Below are 17,473 nucleotides of genomic sequence, written 5' to 3'. Positions count from 1 at the left end.
TAGGTTAGCCACTAGCTAGCAACAATATTGACATTTGGTTACATGTGCATCCCTGCGTGCAGCGAATAGAAACAGGTGATGAGCACCTTTTTATATATATATTTTTTTATGGATATTCATTGGAATAGTAAACATACATTTCATTAATCTATGTAAAGTGAAAATTGTGTTTTTAAATACAATTTTAAGTAAGTATTTTACAATGACATTTCAGGGGCACGTGGAGCTGGCGGATGTGTTATGAGTGCACTGAACTGTTTTTAATGGAAGGCGCCTACGGGTCGGTGGGGAGTTATATTAAAAGGGGTGGGGGGTGGCTCACTGTGGCTGCGGTGATCTTCTCTTGTTGTGGATGGAAAGTCATTCAAACAGACTGGACTCTGAGATAATCTACGTGAAAATAGATTGTCTTCAACATTCGTTTGTTTGGCATGTTGGCACATTTTTGGTTTCATATGATATCTTCTCTATCCAATGCTGATGTAGTCCTGTATGAATCTAGTGTGGCATATGCCAGTAACATCAACATATATTTGACATTTAGCTCTAGTTACTTGCTGCTCACAGCACTATTTATAATTAGAACCATCACTAATTAGAAAGCTGCTGTCCTCAATGTAGAGACAGGTGGCATGGCCTTCTCTCCAATATGGGAATATCCTTTACTGATGGACTTCGCCACCTTGGCAGCGGAGCCCCAATCCCTGAGGACCTCCTCCACCCAGGAAACAGCCCTTAGAAGCCTGTCATGGAGTGGACTCTCCCTGGCTTCATCTGTCTTTCTGCCTGAGTTCCCACACTGTAAATTCCCTGTGCAAGACGATTTCCAGGTAGTCCTCCTTAACTTCATTTGGATTGAACTCCTGGACCACAGATGATATCAATCTTTAATGAAAATGTTGTTTTCATGCTGTCTCTTCAGCAGATTTAATGAAATCATTAATTGATAGGCAAACAACAGATAAATCAGTAACTTATTACTTCTTGACTGGACGATGACTAAGTTATTCTATATGTGGGGGAAATAAATTATATGATGGTCTGTCTGTGGAACTTAGCTGTAATGATACAAATGTTTAATAATATTGCAACATTTGAATCTCACTTTCTCTCCATGACATTCAGATCCTGGGCTTCATAGCCAAAGGCTCCTTTGGTCCTATCTTGAAAGTAAAGGACAGGTCGAAGGAGAAGACCTTTGCAGTTAAGGTGAATTTCTCCTCAGCCACATCACATTTAACCAGCACTATATTTCATGTGACATTTACACACATCTAGTGTATTCTATTCCTACCCTGTATTTAATGTTCTTGTATTGTGTTGCTCTACAGGTTTTACCCAAGTCTGAGATACTGAAGCATGGGGTCCTGGAACAGTCAAAGGAGGAGGTCACACTGCAGGATGACCTGGAAAGCTGCTATCCAAGCTTAGGGCCTGACTTAGTTTAGGGGATAACATGCTGGAAACAATGACTCACTGAGGTCTAACAATGACTATGACGATTCTCCCTATGAGCTTCTGTGCAACAACAACCATGGTCCCATGGAGCTTTTGCAAAACAAAACAAAAACTTTGCCATCATTGAAGATACCTGGTTGGATTCAGGATCCCTCCTAAATCACATTTAGTTCTACTGAGTGTCTTTGCTGACATCCACACTGTTGCTGCTGCTGTGTGTGTTGCCTGTTGCGTTGCAGCGGCAGGTCAGCCACCCATTCTTCCACAATCTGCAGGACTGCTTGCAGACCCAGCGCCACCTCTTCATTAGTGAATGACTAATGTGATATAGCTAGATCCCTCCTTCCCCTTCGTTTTATCCGCTCCTCTCTTTACCCTCCCTGTGTCTCACGTAGGAGCTTCCCACTGGGCACAGACGTCAATTCAACGTCTATTTCACGTTGGTTCAACCTAATTTCATTGAAATTACGTGGAAACAACGTTGTTTCAACCAGTGTGTGCCCAATGGGTTGTCTCGCTCTCCCTAGCAGGAGTGTCAACTATGGCATTATCTGGCCTTGCTGCTATTTAGTGTTGTCTCCTCAGTTTGAGCCCCATGACTCGTCTGAAGAATTATACTGCCATCTACTGAGATTTCAGTGTGTAGCATACAGTCATGTCGCCTCTGAACAGGTTTCCCCTTCCTTTTGGTTTATTAATAACACCCTTATTAGTGGATAAAGGCATGTTTGACTTCATTTGTGTCTCTGACTGACACTTAGCTCCTTCCCCAGCATCACCCCTTTCCCTTCCTACGCTTCCCCCAGCCTTAAAAAACGTCCAACTGTTTGACTTCCGACAAATTAATTGTTTTCTCCTATTGCTTCTCTCCTCCATTGCTCCTTCCTTTTCAAGTGCTTGTGTTTCAGCAGGGGTCATCTACTCCCAGCCCTGGATCAGTGTACTGTACATAGCCTTGTTATGTACTAAGATGGATCATTGTGTGTGACTGTGTCTGTCTTCCCACAGTGTGTGACTACTGCAGTACTGGAGACCTGTATACCTACTGGATACTGAAGGGCCAGTTTGGGGAGGATGAGGCTCGGGTATTTGCTGCAGAGCTAGGCTGTGCTTTGGGTGAGTGTCTATACACAATATAGTTCTCCAAAATGTGTATGAGATCATTGTTTAAGTTTCACCTTTACTTGGATTATAATGGGTGTGTCTGATTGGTAGGTTTCCTTCACGACTTTGGGATCATGCATAGGGATGTGAAGGTATGAACATTTGTTTTGATAATGAACATTATTCTTTGCAACTAAATTACTCATATTTACAACTTCACAGGAAAGTTAAAACCATCTGATTATTCTGGATTTTAATGTCCTTCTGTCTGACCAATGTAATGCTGGCTTAAATAATATATTAATATATCATATATGCCATTTAGCAGACACTTTTATTGAAAGCGACTTACAGTACAGTCATGCATGTGTAGCACATGGAGATGTGTGAAACTTACTCTTCAGCCTTATGTGTCCCGCTTCCGTCGTCTCGTTAGCTAACTTTTGAGGTGGCGCGATCGGCTAAGACGCTTGAGGGAGGACGGTCACGTGTGTTTGTGAGGCAGAGATCCCGAGTTCGTACCAGGTACCGGCCGAATCGGGAGGAAGTTGTACTCGCTAAGCAAGCAGCGTGACGTCCTTTACACATGCATACATTTTACGTATGGTTTAGTTTACTTTCTACTGCAATCAAATATAAGAGAACACTAGAGGGCCTTATAATATCGCGGTCCTCTGTAGCTCAATTGGTAGAGCATGACGCTTGTAACGCCAGGGTAGTGGGTTCGATCCCCGGGACCACCCATACGTAAAAATGTATGCACACATGACTGTAAGTCGCTTTGGATAAAAGCGTCTGCTAAATGGCATATTATTATATTATTATTAATACAGTGGACACTTCTGTATTGTTGGTGTAGGGAATATTCTGGAAGATATAAACTCAGCAAAAAAAAAAACGTCCTCTCACTGTCAACTGCGTTTATTTTCAGCAAACTTAACATGTGTAAATATTTGTATGAACATAACAAGATTCAACAACTGAGACATAAACTGAACAAGTTCCACAGACATGTGACTAACATAAATGGAATAATGTGTCCCTGAACAAAGGGGTGGTCAAAATCAAAAGTAACAGTCTGTATCTGGTGTGGCCACCAGCTGCATTAAGTAATGCAGTGCATCTTCTCCTCATGGACTGCACCAGATTTGCCAGTTCTTGCTGTGAGATGTTACCCCACTCTTCCACCAAGGCACCTGCAAGTTCCCAGACATTTCTGGGGGGAATGGCCCTAGCCCTCATCCTCCGATCCAACAGGTCCCAGACGTGCTCAATGTGATTGAAATCCGGGCTCTTCGCTAGCCATGGCAGAACACTGAACGTTCCTGGTGTAACTCGGACAGTTGTTGTTGCCATCCTGTACCTGTCCCGCAGGTGTGATGTTCGGATGTACCGATCCTGTGCAGGTGTTGTTACACCTGGTTTGCCACTGCGAGGACGATCAGCTGTCCGTCCTGTCTCCCTGTAGCGCTGTCTTAGGCGTCTCACAGTACGGACATTGCAATTTATTGCCCTGGCCACATCTGCAGTCCTCATGCCTCCTTGCAGCATGCCTAAGGCACGTTCACACAGATGAGCAAGGTACCCTGGGCATCTTTCTTTTGGTGTTTTTCAGAGTCAGTAGAAAGGCCTCTTTAGTGTCCTAATTTTTCATAACTGTGACCTTAATTGCCTACCGTCTGTAAGCTGTTATTGTCTTAACGACCGTTCCACAGGTGCATGTTCATTAATTGTTTATGGTTCATTTAACAAGCATGGGAAACAGTGTTTAACCCTTTACAATGAAGGTCTGTGAAGTTATTTGGATTTTTACGAATTTTCTTTGAAAGACAGGTTCCTGAAAAAGGGACGTTTCTTTTTATGATGAGTTTAGTTTCATATTAGTAAGGTAGAATAACCGGAATTGGATTTGTGAAGTACTGTATGCAAAATACTACTGTATCTGTTTGATGCAGGTCATCTGCATTTAGCTGACTTTGGACTCTCTCGCCATCTTGAGCGGGGCGCAATAGCATTTATAATTTGTGGGACAATCCAATACATGGGTGAGATGCTTGGGATCAGGCAAGATTAATGGTCACTACACATTAAGCACCTATTATAATCTCACTGGGATGGTCCTCTGTCTGAACAGCTCCTGAAGTCCTGAGTGGGGGTCCCTACAGCCATGCTGCTGATTGGTGGTCTCTCGGCATTCTGTTGTTCTCATTGGTGACTGGAAAGGTGCGGTCACCACCACAGTTCATCTTAATTAAATGAATATGTGATGATTGTTAGAAAGGTTGTTTTTCTTATTTTAATTTCAGTCCTGTCATGCAAATCTAAATGCTAGTCTAGAGATGTTGTTGATGCTAATTCTGTCCATGTTACCTCCATAGTTCCCTGTGCCAGACCACTGCAACATGCTGAGAAAGGTCAGAGACTGCCCATACTCCATGCCCAATCACAACAAATTCTCAATTCTCTCTCTCTCTCTCTCTCTCTCTCTCTCTCTCTCTCTCTCTCTCTCTCTTTCTCCTCTCTCTCTTTCTCTCTCTCTCAGAACCCAGCCCATAGCCTGGAGCGCTTCAAAAGGCAGACGTTTTTCCATAGCACTTCCATTGACTCTCAGCTACTACAGAAGAGACCTGTTGAACTAATTCTACAACTGAAGAACCTTCCTGATCGTCCAGTCAAAGCCACGCGGGGCCTGTCTATGGACTACTTCCAGAACTTTGACTGTGACATCCTCCACTCCCCTACCAGCCCCACTGACATGTCACCTACCTTGGCCAACATTAACCTGAGCCAGGCCCTGGCTACAGCTCAGGGTTCTAGCAAATGAGATGTGCCTGTGCTACTGTGCCTCAATACTGCCTGCAAATTAATGGAAAGATTTCATATACACATTTTGTACCACATGGATACTTGGTTGTGAAAAAGCTACTGTACAGTGCATTTGGAAAGTATTCAGACCCCTTGACTTTTTCAACATTTTGTTATGTTACAGCCTTATTCTAAAATTAATTAGTTTTTTTCCCTCATTAATCTACACACAATACCCCATAATGACAAAGCAAAAACAGTTTTTTTGAAATGTTTGCTATTTTTACATTTACATAAGTATTCAGACCCTTCACTCAGTACTTTGTTGAAGCACCTTTGGCAGCGATTACAGCCTCAAGTCTTCTTAGGTATGACCCTACAAGCTTGGCACACCTGTATTCGGGGAGTTTCTCCCATTGTTCTCTGCAGATCCTCTCAAGTGCTGTCAGATTGGATGGGGAATGTCGCTGTACAGCTATTTTCAGGTCTCTCCAGAGATATGTTAGATCAGGTTCAAGTCCGGGCTCTGGCTGGGCCACTCAAGGACATTCAGAGACTTGTCCCTAAGCCACTCCTGCGTTGTCTTGGCTGTGTGCTTAGGGTCATTGTCCTGTTGGAAGGTGAACCGTCGCCCCAGTCTAAGGTCCTGAGCGCTGTGGAGCAGGTTTTCATCAAAGATCTCTCTGTACTTTGCTCCGTTCATCTTTCCCTCGATCCTGACTAGTCTCCTAGTCCCTGCCACTGATAAACATCCCCACAGCATGATGCTGCCACCACCATGCTTCACCGTAGGGATGGTGCCAGGTTTCCTCCAGACTTGACGCTTGGCATTCAGGCCAAAGAGTTCAATCTTGGTTTCATCAGACCAGAGAATCTTATTTTCTCATGGTCTGAGTCCTTTAGTTGCCTTTTGGCAAACTCCAAGTGGGCTGTCATGTGCCTTTTACTGAGGAGTGGTTTCCGTCTGGCCACTCTACCATAAAGGCCTGATTGGTGGAGTGCTGCAGAGATGGTTGTCCTTCTGGAAGGTTCTCGCATCTCCACAGAGGAACTCTGGAGCTCTGTCAGAGTGACCATCGGGTTCTTGGTCACCTCCCTGACTAAGGCCCTTCTCCCCCAATTGCTCAGTTTGGCCGGGCGGCCAGCTCTAGGAAGAGTCTTGGTGGTTCCAAACTTCTTCCATTTTAAGAATGATGGAGGCCACTGTGTTCTTGGGGACCTTCAATACTGCAGACATTTTTTGGCACACTTCACCAGATCTGTGACTCGGCACAATCCTTTCTCGGAGCTCTACGGACAATTCCTTCGACCTCATGGCTTGGTTTTTGCTCTGACATGACCTGTCAACTGTGGGACCTTATATAGAGGTGTGTGCCTTTCCAAATTTAACACAGGTGGACTCCAATCAAGTTGTAGAAACATCTCAATAATGATCAATGGAAACAGGATGCACCTGAGCTCAATTTCGAGTCTCATAGAAAAGGGTCTGAATACTTATGTAAATAAGGTATTTCTGTTTTTTATTTTTAATACATTTGCAAACATTCAAAAAACCAGTTTTTGCTTAGTTATTGTGTGTAGATTGATTTTTATTTTTTTATTTTATCAGTTTTAGAATAAGGCTGTAACGTAATAAAATGCAGAAAAAATCAAGGGGTCTGAATAGTTTCCGAATGCACTGTATGTTTTCTTTATTTACTTGGCCTATTTGGCTCCCTCTCTTCCTCTGTGTATACCTCTTTGCATACACATTTAATGGGGTGTTAAATATATATGAGCTTTAATACACTGAAAACCACCACTTACCAAAAAGGGTTTTTAACAGTGCTATTTCCCATTGAGAATAGTAGTACTGCAACTCAAAGCCTCTCATGGCACTGCCTGTAATAGCACACACTATTTCCAAATGTGGATCAACCACCTGCATGTTTGACCTTTTACCTTTGTTATTACATTTGTATAAGAAGATCTCTATTTTCCTGAAAATCCTTTCACATATATATTTTTTTACAAAGTATTTATTTCATTATGTGTAATTTTATGTTTGATTGCTTATGCCATCGATTATTTGATTGACTGTTGTGTGACTGATCACAATGCCTTTGACTGTTCACAAAGTCCTGCTATATACCCATTTCTCATTAGATTTCACTAATTGTTGATGTGTTTTACCCAACCACAGTAAAAGCTGAATAATAAAAGCCCCTATAAACTCATGATGGAGTTGTCTCTTGTCATGATATACTAGGAGAAATATCAAAGGAAATAGGTACCTTTTAAGCATACCTCTTATTTGAAGCAACTTGACGTGTTAAGAAGAGTTGATTAGTTCCACAGGTTTTTTAGGTTAGATGTTTTTAGCTGTTCCAGATATAGAGCCTGAGTAACTTCAGACACCTGATCATCAGTCATGACTGCAGAGAACATATATACATTTGAGCCAGTACGATACAGGAGGAGGCTTTCAGTTTATGGTTACCAACAGAAAAGTATCAATCTGACGGAGTATTATTCATTTGGTATTTCAAATGGTTTTTCCCCTGAAATCTGTGTGGTTTAGTTGGTAGAGCATGGAGCTTGCAACGTCACGGTCATGCGTTCGATTCCTCCTGGGGCCCTGGCCACCCATATGAAAATGTATAGCTGATGCATTACTATAAGTCCTTTTGGATAAAAGCATCTGCTAAATGGCATATATTATGTTAACACGTACTGTACAGTATTTGTATTTTACTACACCTGGATACATAACGCCAACTTTTTCCCAGACCTTGGTGTGACGGTGACCTATTTGGTAAAACTCTGAGAACACAGAGAAACCCTTAAGGGAGCAACCTTAATAGGACGGAAAATTGAAGACCAGATAAAGCATTGTCATTAAATGTTTTTAATTAGGTTCCAACAGAAAAAAACTAGCTACTGCCCCAATGGAGATGGCTAGATATAATCTAAGCACAAGTCCCAGTCATCTTCCTAAAATGCCTCCTGAATAGGAAGGTGTAGTGGGCTCTCCTCTCTCTGCGGTCTGACATTGAATTCCCCTTCAGGCCCTTGTCTTAGACAGGTCTGGTACAGTATGTCTGTGGTGTTAGTCCAGTGACCCACATCTTTACATTGGTAGACACCTCTAGCACACTGACACAATTATGGAGGTAGGGATAGAGATGTCCCATAAAACAACACTAGTACAAGTAAGATGTCCTAGAAAAGTGGAAAATGTATTTTCTCATTTCTACACAGAAAAGGGGCAGAGGGAGATATTCAACTTGCCAAATAAAGGATACAATTCAAACACTTGATGAGACTTTATACAATGCCTGCATGATTGAATTAAGTATTTGCTGTCAAATGCTTGTCATTCTTGATAGAATTACATATGCATTTTATCCAACCACTTCAAGTGAAAATGTAACAACTGAATATGCCACCATAAAGACAATGTAGCCTATCACTGTTGATCTTCATGTGATGGACCTGATCTCGAGTATAGACCTATGTAAAGTACTCAAACTTGGATTGTTATCTTGTTCACATAAATAAATAAAAATCTGACCCCATTTCTCTCTAATCTATGTCACAGTTCTATATTTGGTCATTTACATCCACTGTAAACCTGTAAACACTATTTCTGAACCTATTAATACACATGATTTACTACTAATGCATAATGCAGATATGCATAGGAGTGTTTGAATTGCACTGAGACTGAGCTTTTCCTCTGGGTCTTAGGGGGAGGTCCGATTTGCCAAGAGATTCAGAAATGTGCCCAAGGCATAGTTCAACCTAATTATATAAGTCTATGATTTTCAACTAATTAGAGGAAAATAGTGAGCAAAGTGGTTTAACACTTAAATGAGGTTGCGCTGAAGAGTTCAAAGTTATTATCGCTTTTCTTTCTTTTTTACGTTACTGGGCCAACATACTGTAATGAACCTGGGTGTACACAATGGTGCTGTTTTAAGTAGCCAGGATTCATGAAATCTAACTTCTATGTAAATAAAAGGTAGAGAAACACAAAACTGTTGTTTGGAATTATTAATTAGCTTCATGTGGTCCTCTGTAGCTCAATTGGTAGAGCAGGGCGCTTGTAACGCCAGGGTAGTGGGTTCGATCCCCGGGACCACCCATACATAAAAATGTATGCACACATGACTGTAAGTCGCTTTGGATAAAAGCGTCTGCTAAATGGCATATTATATTATTTATATTATTATATTATATTATGTTTCATCCACTGAACTATTGATTGAACTGCCATTGGGACAACTTGTATTATTATTATTGTAGTGACTTGGAATGATGGATTCGTTTTTGTTGAATGCAGAGGAGGCTGGTAGGAGGAGCTATAGGAGGATGGGCTCATTGTAGTGGCTGGAATGGAATCAATGGAATGGTACCAAACACATGGAAACAACTTGTTTGACTCCGTTCCATTAATACCATTCCAGCCATTACAATGAGCCTGCTCCTATAGCTCCTCCCACCAGCCTCCTCTGGTTGAATGTATTCATCTATATTTATTTATTATACATCAACAAGCCCCACCCTGTCGTTAAGCCCCGCCCTAGAGGTGTTGGTTTTAGATGTGTCACAGATCTGTGTGGGATACAAGGGAGCAGCAGTCTGTCAGACAGCGCAGTGGCAATCACTTCTCCAGTGAACAAGTGAATTCTGAATTAGCATCCTGTCAGGTAAGGTTCTCAAGTTTTCTTGACATTTACTTTTCATTTCAGCAAGCTTTAGTAAACAGGATAGATAATATGATATTTAGCTAGTATGAATGTTCAACTATTGGATGAGTGGTACCCAGAGATCCTGATGATGCTATTAAAGTAATTTATACATTTTCTTTTCGAAAACTAAAGATATTACAGTGGATTGTTATTGTCTTGCAATTTACTAAACCAAATGAAAGGAGTGGATTGGAGTGACATGGTGTTAAGTCGATGCATGGTAGATGTACTTTATTACTGGCTATTGATCTAGTTTTCCTCGGTTATTGCAGACATTGGAGTGTAAAAGCTGAGGTTCTGTGTTGACTTGGTGACTTGCCATACCCACTATCAAGGGATGTGATTTGAATGCATGAATCAACAAGTGCATTGTGCTACCCCACAGATCAATGTAGTCAGCGCTGCTACATCAGCAAGTGGGAAGCGTGATTAGGGGCCTTCTGCTCTCAATAAATAGTACTCATACAGTAGAAACATATAGCCTCTATGTGAATTGTATGTATTACTACCTCATAAAAAAAATGTAACTTGCCAATTTGATGTTGCTACTACAGCGACACAGAACCAGGGTAATATTTCTGAAAAACTCTGGTTTGGACTGACAGAATTCCCTCACCTTTCTTGTGCCTCCTGGGCTATTTGTTTGGTGGGCTGCATAGTCAGCACAGAGGTCCACACATCCCTAATCCCAGCTGACAATGTGCCAATAAGGACAGTCACACAGTCACTCAGCCAAAATCCCTGGGATTTGAGAGCATGGGAGCAGTGATGGAAAAAGTATCCAATTGTCATACTTTAGTAAAAGTAAAGACACCTTAATAGAAAATGACTCAAGTAAAAGTGAAAGTCACCCAGTAAATGACTACTTGAGTAAAAGTCTAAAAGTATTTGGTTTTAAATATATTTAAGTATCAAAAGTAAATGTCATTGCTAAAATATACTTAAATATCAAAAGTAAAAGTATAAATCATTTTAAATTCCTTATATTAAGCAAAGCAGACGGCAACCTTTTCTTGTTTTTAACATTTACGGATAGCCAGGGGCACACTCCAACATAATTTACAAACGATGCATTTGTGTTTAGTGAGTCCACCAGATCAGAGGCAGTAGGGATGACTACGTGTTCTCAAGATAAGTGCGTGTAATTGGACCATTTTCCTGCCCTGCTAAACATTCAAAATGTAACAAGTACTTTTGGGTGTGACGGAAAATGTATGGAGTAAAAAGTACATTATTTTCTTTAGGAATGTAGTGAAGTAAAAGTTGTCAAACATAAATAGTAAAGTAAAGTACAGAAACCTCCAAAAACTACTTAAGTAGTACTTTAATGTATTTTTACTGAAGTTCTTTACTCCAATGGATGGGAGAGATATGCCCCTACCGTTGATTTATTTCTCTAGCTAAATATTTCCCTTAGTGAATTTGGATCAATTTAGACCAGCAAAGATGTGAAAGATCTGATATCTAATGATATCCCTATGCAGGTTGTGTGATCGACCATCTCTCAGTATGACGCACCAGTTCCCAGCCCTCTCCAGTGGTCAGAAGAGGGAGCTCCAGGAGATTGCCCTTCGTATCGTCGCTCCAGGGAAGGGCATCCTGGCTGCTGATGAGTCTGTGGGTCAGTAAGGAGCTCTGCATCTTCTCTATGCACTGGAAAACTGTTGTAATTAAAATTATTATGCAACAATCTAAATGTATGTATGGTATTAGCAAGAACAATGGGACCTACTTTCAAGAAATCAGACAAATGTTTATTTCCAGTGGTGCTTGACAGAACCCTCTACAAATCAGTGGTACAGGATGGTATCCAATAGATTATTCCGTTTTTATAAATGTAGGTTTACCAGACTGTGAACATGTTTATTTCTAATGTTCCTGTAAACAGGCAGCATGGCGAAGCGCCTCAACCAGATAGGGGTTGAGAACACTGAGGAGAACCGCCGGCAGTACCGCCAGATCCTCTTCAGGGCTGACGACCGCATCAACAGCTGCATCGGAGGAGTCATCTTCTTCCATGAGACGCTGTACCAGCACGCTGACGACGGCACGCCCTTCGTCAAGATGATCAAGGACAGGGGCATCACTGTGGGCATCAAGGTACTGTATGAGCACAGGGTTCTAAAGGGCTAATGGTGATATCTGAAGTATGTTTTATGTCTCTGGTCTCTAGATTGGGCAAGAATACCTCTTGACCCTTCTTCTACTGTATATAACATTAGTGAGGGAAGGAATGAGAATGTGGAGCATATGGCTACTTGATATGCTCCAATAGACAGTCCCAGGAAGGGAGCAGGTTTCAACATTATGGAGGCCAAAAGGTAGCATCGATACACTCTGATCAGAAGTTCTACCCCTGATGGATGGCAGTGCTATGGGTATAATGGCTGCTATTAATATCAACACCACCTGGATGAAAATGAGCTGGCTTTAAGACATGGAGAAGATCAGTGTGAAGTGGAGGAAGGACTGTTGTCATTTTTATTTTTGATCTGCTCTACCTCTTTTTCTTCAGGTTGACAAGGGTGTTGTCCCCTTGGCAGGAACCAATGGAGAATCTACCACTCAGGGTAGGGCTGAGACCCCTCGGGTTCCACTCAATCTGATCAACAAAACTAGCTGAATTCGACAGTTACAAAATGTAGTCTGCCACTCACTGGTGAATCCCAATACTTTACAGCTTTGTTCATCTCTTTCTCATCCTATAGGACTGGATGGGCTCTCAGAACGCTGTGCTCAATATAAGAAGGACGGGGCAAACTTTGCTAAGTGGCGATGTGTGTTCAAGATCAGTGAGACCACTCCCTCTAAACTGTCCATTGAAGTGAATGCAAATGTCCTGGCTCGATATTCAAGCATTTGCCAGCAGGTAAGGACTCCACAAATGCAGTGTAAAGGCACAATGTCAGGTATGAGGAAATATCATAATTGCAATATGTAACATCAGCATCACCTTCTAATCATCCTTTTTCTGTCACCCAGCATGGGATTGTGCCTATTGTGGAGCCAGAGATTTTGCCTGATGGAGATCATGATCTGAGGCGTTGTCAGTACGTCACAGAGAAGGTGGGACCTTACCCCAACTCTTAACCTGTTAGTGTGTAATATGTATTTCTAACATGGGCAGTTTATCATGTTCCATGTGTTCCCCATGTTGTGCAGGTGCTAGCTGCATTGTACAAGGCCATGTCTGACCATCATGTGTACCTGGAGGGCACTTTGCTCAAGCCCAATATGGCCACTTCTGGCCACAGCTGCCCCACCAAATACAGCGCAGAGGAGGTCGCCATGGCAACAGTCACTGCCTTGCGCCGCACCGTCCCTCCTGCTGTCACGGGTAAGGTCATAGGCCATTAGCCAGTTATATTGCCTCTCACTCTCAGAGAAGCTCAGAAAGAGGGTATATACAGTACTAGTGTCAGATTCAGTCACTATACCAGTGATTTAGCATTATGAACATATGTTCATTTATTGGCAGTTTGTAAAGCACTTATGGTGCTGATAGAAATCCATTCACTGTTCACTCTATTTGATTTCTATGTGTGCAGGAGTGACGTTCCTCTCTGGGGGTCAGAGTGAAGAGGAGGCCTCTGTCCACCTGAATGCCATCAACAACTGCTCCCTGGTGAAGCCCTGGGCCCTCACCTTCTCGTATGGCCGAGCCCTGCAGGTCTCCGCACTCAAAACCTGGCGTGGACATAAAGAGAATGAGAGTGCTGCCACTGAGCAGTTTATCAAGCGAGCAGAGGCATGTACATCACTTTGTTTTCAGCCTCTTGATCAACCTGGCTTTCATCTTTTAGCACTTAGCGTTGTTGAGAAACATGTTTATTCTGATTTTTTTTCACATATAAAACTGGACATTGCTATTTTGAGCATTTCACCATTTTCCAAATGTGGAACGGTCATCTGAGGAAGTGATCTATGTTTTCAGTTGACATGAAGGGAGTATGCCCCTAACAGCGTTTGTGTGTTTTTCCCTCATATCCCCATCCCCTTTCTCTCACTATCAGGTGAATGGCCTGGCCTGTCAGGGGAAGTACACTGGTGGCGGGGACAGTGAATCCGACCAGATCTATGTGGCCAGTCATGCGTACTAATGAGCCAGTGATGCCTCACATTCCAGCTTTGGCCAACCAATAGCATAGTCCGCTGCCACTGCCATACCAATGGCCAATCGCAGGCATATGCTGTCTACAATCTGTATTCTAGGAGTTATAGTATAGTTATCTGAGTATACACACTGGTATTTCAAAAATGTTGCACATTGCTGGACACACTAGATAGAAGGGTCTAATGAAATTAGTAATTGAAGGATGTCCTTTGATTAGACACTTTCAACAATATTATTGTAACCTTTGAGATGACAACATGTTATTGTGGTAGTAGCAAAACTAAACCTAATTGATGTTCGGTTGTTTAATTATTTATTTTGATGAGATTCAGAATGATCTTTTGCCATGCAAAGCCACTTTCCAAACTGCTGCACACAGATAGGGTGCATGGTATAGGCCTATTGTGTGTGACGAGAATAGAGAACTCTAGGTTTTTTTAAGAGACCTTAGTGCCATTCCACATTCAGGATATGTATTGGAGATGTGTGTCTAAACAAAATAGCTGTGAACATACTAGTTTGTAGAAATAGTGTGTTCTTCTATCATAGTGGCAGAAAGTTCAAAGGCTTCTCGTTTTGGACAGCTGGACTTACAGTAAATCATGTTAGGTGGAAAAATGCTATTTTTGTGATTTAGCTAAGTATTGTTCTCTATGCAACTGATGTATAAAATACTGTAGTGCAAAAGTAAATCATAATAACAATAAATTGTGTTGAGTTGAAACAATCTGGGAATTCTGCTTTTATTTCTCATACATTAATCTCGGTTTAAACCAGAACTAAAATATCCAGTAATTTGGTCAGATGCTCATGCTCCGTAGTCTGTCCACGAGAGATTAGGCCTACTCATAATTTTTGTTTTTTTGTAACTGCACCAAAGAGTAGGCCTACCATAGAGTCAAACTCTGAGAATGTTATACAGTTCTTGATTTTAACAGAATACCTAGCTGGAAAATGTTCTTTGTTCATTTATCCTCACCCATAAACTTGTTGGCTATTTGTAGGTTGTCATCTGATTTGCTTTAGTATACCATGGTCTATGGCACCATCTACTGGCCAAAGATTGTAGTTGACGATAAAATCCAATTGTATTTGTCACATGCGCGGAATACAACAGGTATTACCGTGAAATGCTTACTTACAAGCCCTTAACCAACAATGCAGTTTTAAGAAAAATAAGAGTTTAGAAAATATTTACTAAATAAACTAAAGTAAAAATAAATAAAAGAGCAACAATAAAATAACAATAACGAGGCTATATACAGAGGGTACCGGTACCGAGTTAATGTGCTGGGTTACAGGTTAGTCAACGTAATTGAGGTAATATGTACATGTAGGTAGGGGTAAAGTGACTATGCATTGATAATAAAGAGCGAGTAGAAGGATTACTTTATCCTATCCCAGGTATTCCTTAAAGAGGTGGGGTTTCAAGTGTCTCCGGAAGGTGGTGAGTGACTCCGCTGTCCTGGCATCGTGAGGGAGCTTGTTCCACCATTGGGGTGCCAGAGCAGCGAACAGTTTTGACTGGGCTGAGTGGGAACTGTGCTTCCGCAGAGGTAGGGGGGCCAGCAGGCCAGAGGTGGATGAACGCAATGCCCTCATTTGGGTGTAGGGACTGATCAGAGCCTGAAGGTACGGAGGTGCCGTTCCCCTCACAGCTCCGTAGGCAAGCACCATGGTATTGTAGCAGATGCGAGCTTCAACTGGAAGCCAGTGGAGTGTGCGGAGGAGCGGGGTGACGTGAGAGAACTTGGGAAGGTTGAACACCAGACGGGCTGCGGCATTCTGGATGAGTTGTAGGGGTTTAATGGCACAGGCAGGGAGCCCAGCCAACAGCGAGTTGCAGTAATCCAGACGGGAGATGACAAGTGCCTGGATTAGGACCTGTGCCGCTTCCTGTGTAAGGCAGGGTCGTACTCTCCGAATGTTGTAGAGCATGAACCTACAGGATCGGGTCACCGCCTTGATGTTAGCGGAGAACGACAGGGTGTTGTCCAGGGTCACGCCAAGGCTCTTCGCACTCTGGGAGGAGGACACAACGGAGTTGTCAACTGTGATGGCGAGATCATGGAAAGGGCAGTCCTTCCCCGGGATACTGGTCTGTAGTTGTTGACATCAGAGGGATCGAGTGTTGGTTTTTTGAGAAGGGGTGCAACTCTCGCTCTCTTGAAGACGGAAGGGACATAGCTAGCGGTCAAGGATGAGTTGATGAGCGAGGTGAGGTAAGGGAGAAGGTCACTGGAGATGGTCTGGAGAAGAGAGGAGGGGATAGGGTCAAGCGGGCAGGTTGTTGGGCGGCCGGCCGTCACAAGTCGCAAGATTTCATCTGGAGAGAGAGGTGAGAAAGAAGTCAAAGCATAGGGTAGGGCAGTGTGAGCAGGACCAGCAGTGTCATTTGACTTAACAAACGAGGATCGGATGTCGTCAACCTTCTTTTCAAAATGGTTGACGAAGTCATCCACAGAGAGGGAGGGGGGGGGGGGGGATTCAGCAGGGAGGAGAAGGTGGCAAAGAGCTTCCTAGGGTTAGAGGCAGATGCTTGGAATTTAGAGTGGTAGAAAGTGGCTTTAGCAACAGAAACAGATGAAGAAAATGTAGAGAGGAGGGAGTGAAAAGATGCCAGGTCCGCAGGGAGTCTAGTTTTCCTCCATTTCCGCTCGGCTGCCTGGAGCCCTGTTCTGTGAGCTCGCAATGAGTCGTCAAGCCACGGAGCAGGAGGGGAGGACCGAGCCGGCCGGGAGGATAGGGGACATAGAGAGTCAAAGGATGCAGAAAGGGAGGAGAGGAGGGTTGAGGAGGCAGAATCAGGAGATTGGAGGGAGAAGGAATGAGCAGAGGGAAGAGATGATAGGATGGAAGAGGAGAGAGTTGCGGGAGAGAGAGAGCGAAGGTTGCGACGGCGCATTACCATCTGAGTAGGGGCAGAGTGAGTAGTGTTGGAGGAGAGCGAGAGAGAAAAGGATACAAAGTAGTGGTCGGAGAGGGAGGGGAGCTGCAGTGAGATTAGTAGAAGAATAGCATCTAGTAAAGATGAGGTCAAGCGTATTGCCTGCCTTGTGAGTAGGGGGGGACGGTGAGAGGGTGAGGTTAAAAGAGGAGAGGAGTGGAAAGAAGGAGGCAGAGAGAAATGAGTCAAAGGTAGACGTAGGGAGGTTGAAGTCACCCAGAACTGTGAGGGGTGAGCCATCCTCAGCAAAGGAATTTATCAAGGCGTCAAGCTCATTGATGAACTCTCCAAGGGAACCTGGAGGGCGATAAA

The 17,473-nt window shown here is 42.9% G+C and overlaps 1 protein-coding gene and 1 pseudogene across 2 annotated transcripts; both read left to right on the top strand.

The window, feature by feature from the left end:
* The first annotated feature begins 748 nt into the window (after positions 1-748).
* Positions 749-6,107, top strand: LOC311105894 (ribosomal protein S6 kinase-related protein-like; annotated as a pseudogene). The gene is made up of 9 exons (XR_014615852.1): positions 749-830; positions 1,126-1,209; positions 1,332-1,400; positions 1,698-1,767; positions 2,467-2,574; positions 2,674-2,714; positions 4,490-4,607; positions 4,697-4,785; positions 4,941-6,107. The product of XR_014615852.1 is annotated as a ribosomal protein S6 kinase-related protein-like (transcript).
* A 5,496-nt stretch (positions 6,108-11,603) lies between these two features.
* Positions 11,604-14,200, top strand: LOC311105849 (fructose-bisphosphate aldolase C-like; the record flags this gene model as incomplete). Its single annotated transcript, XM_084148061.1, has 8 exons — positions 11,604-11,725; positions 11,993-12,200; positions 12,616-12,670; positions 12,809-12,969; positions 13,083-13,166; positions 13,263-13,437; positions 13,649-13,848; positions 14,114-14,200. The coding sequence occupies exons 1-8, from the start codon at positions 11,610-11,612 to the stop codon at positions 14,198-14,200; spliced, it is 1,086 nt and encodes a 361-aa protein (XP_084004187.1). The 5' UTR covers positions 11,604-11,609.
* Positions 14,201-17,473: the final 3,273 nt, after the last annotated feature.

This window comes from Coregonus lavaretus, assembly GCF_964263955.1.
Source record: "Coregonus lavaretus genome assembly, chromosome: 30".
NCBI lineage: Eukaryota > Metazoa > Chordata > Actinopteri > Salmoniformes > Salmonidae > Coregonus > Coregonus lavaretus.
This window is presented reverse-complemented; position numbering and strand designations above follow the sequence as displayed.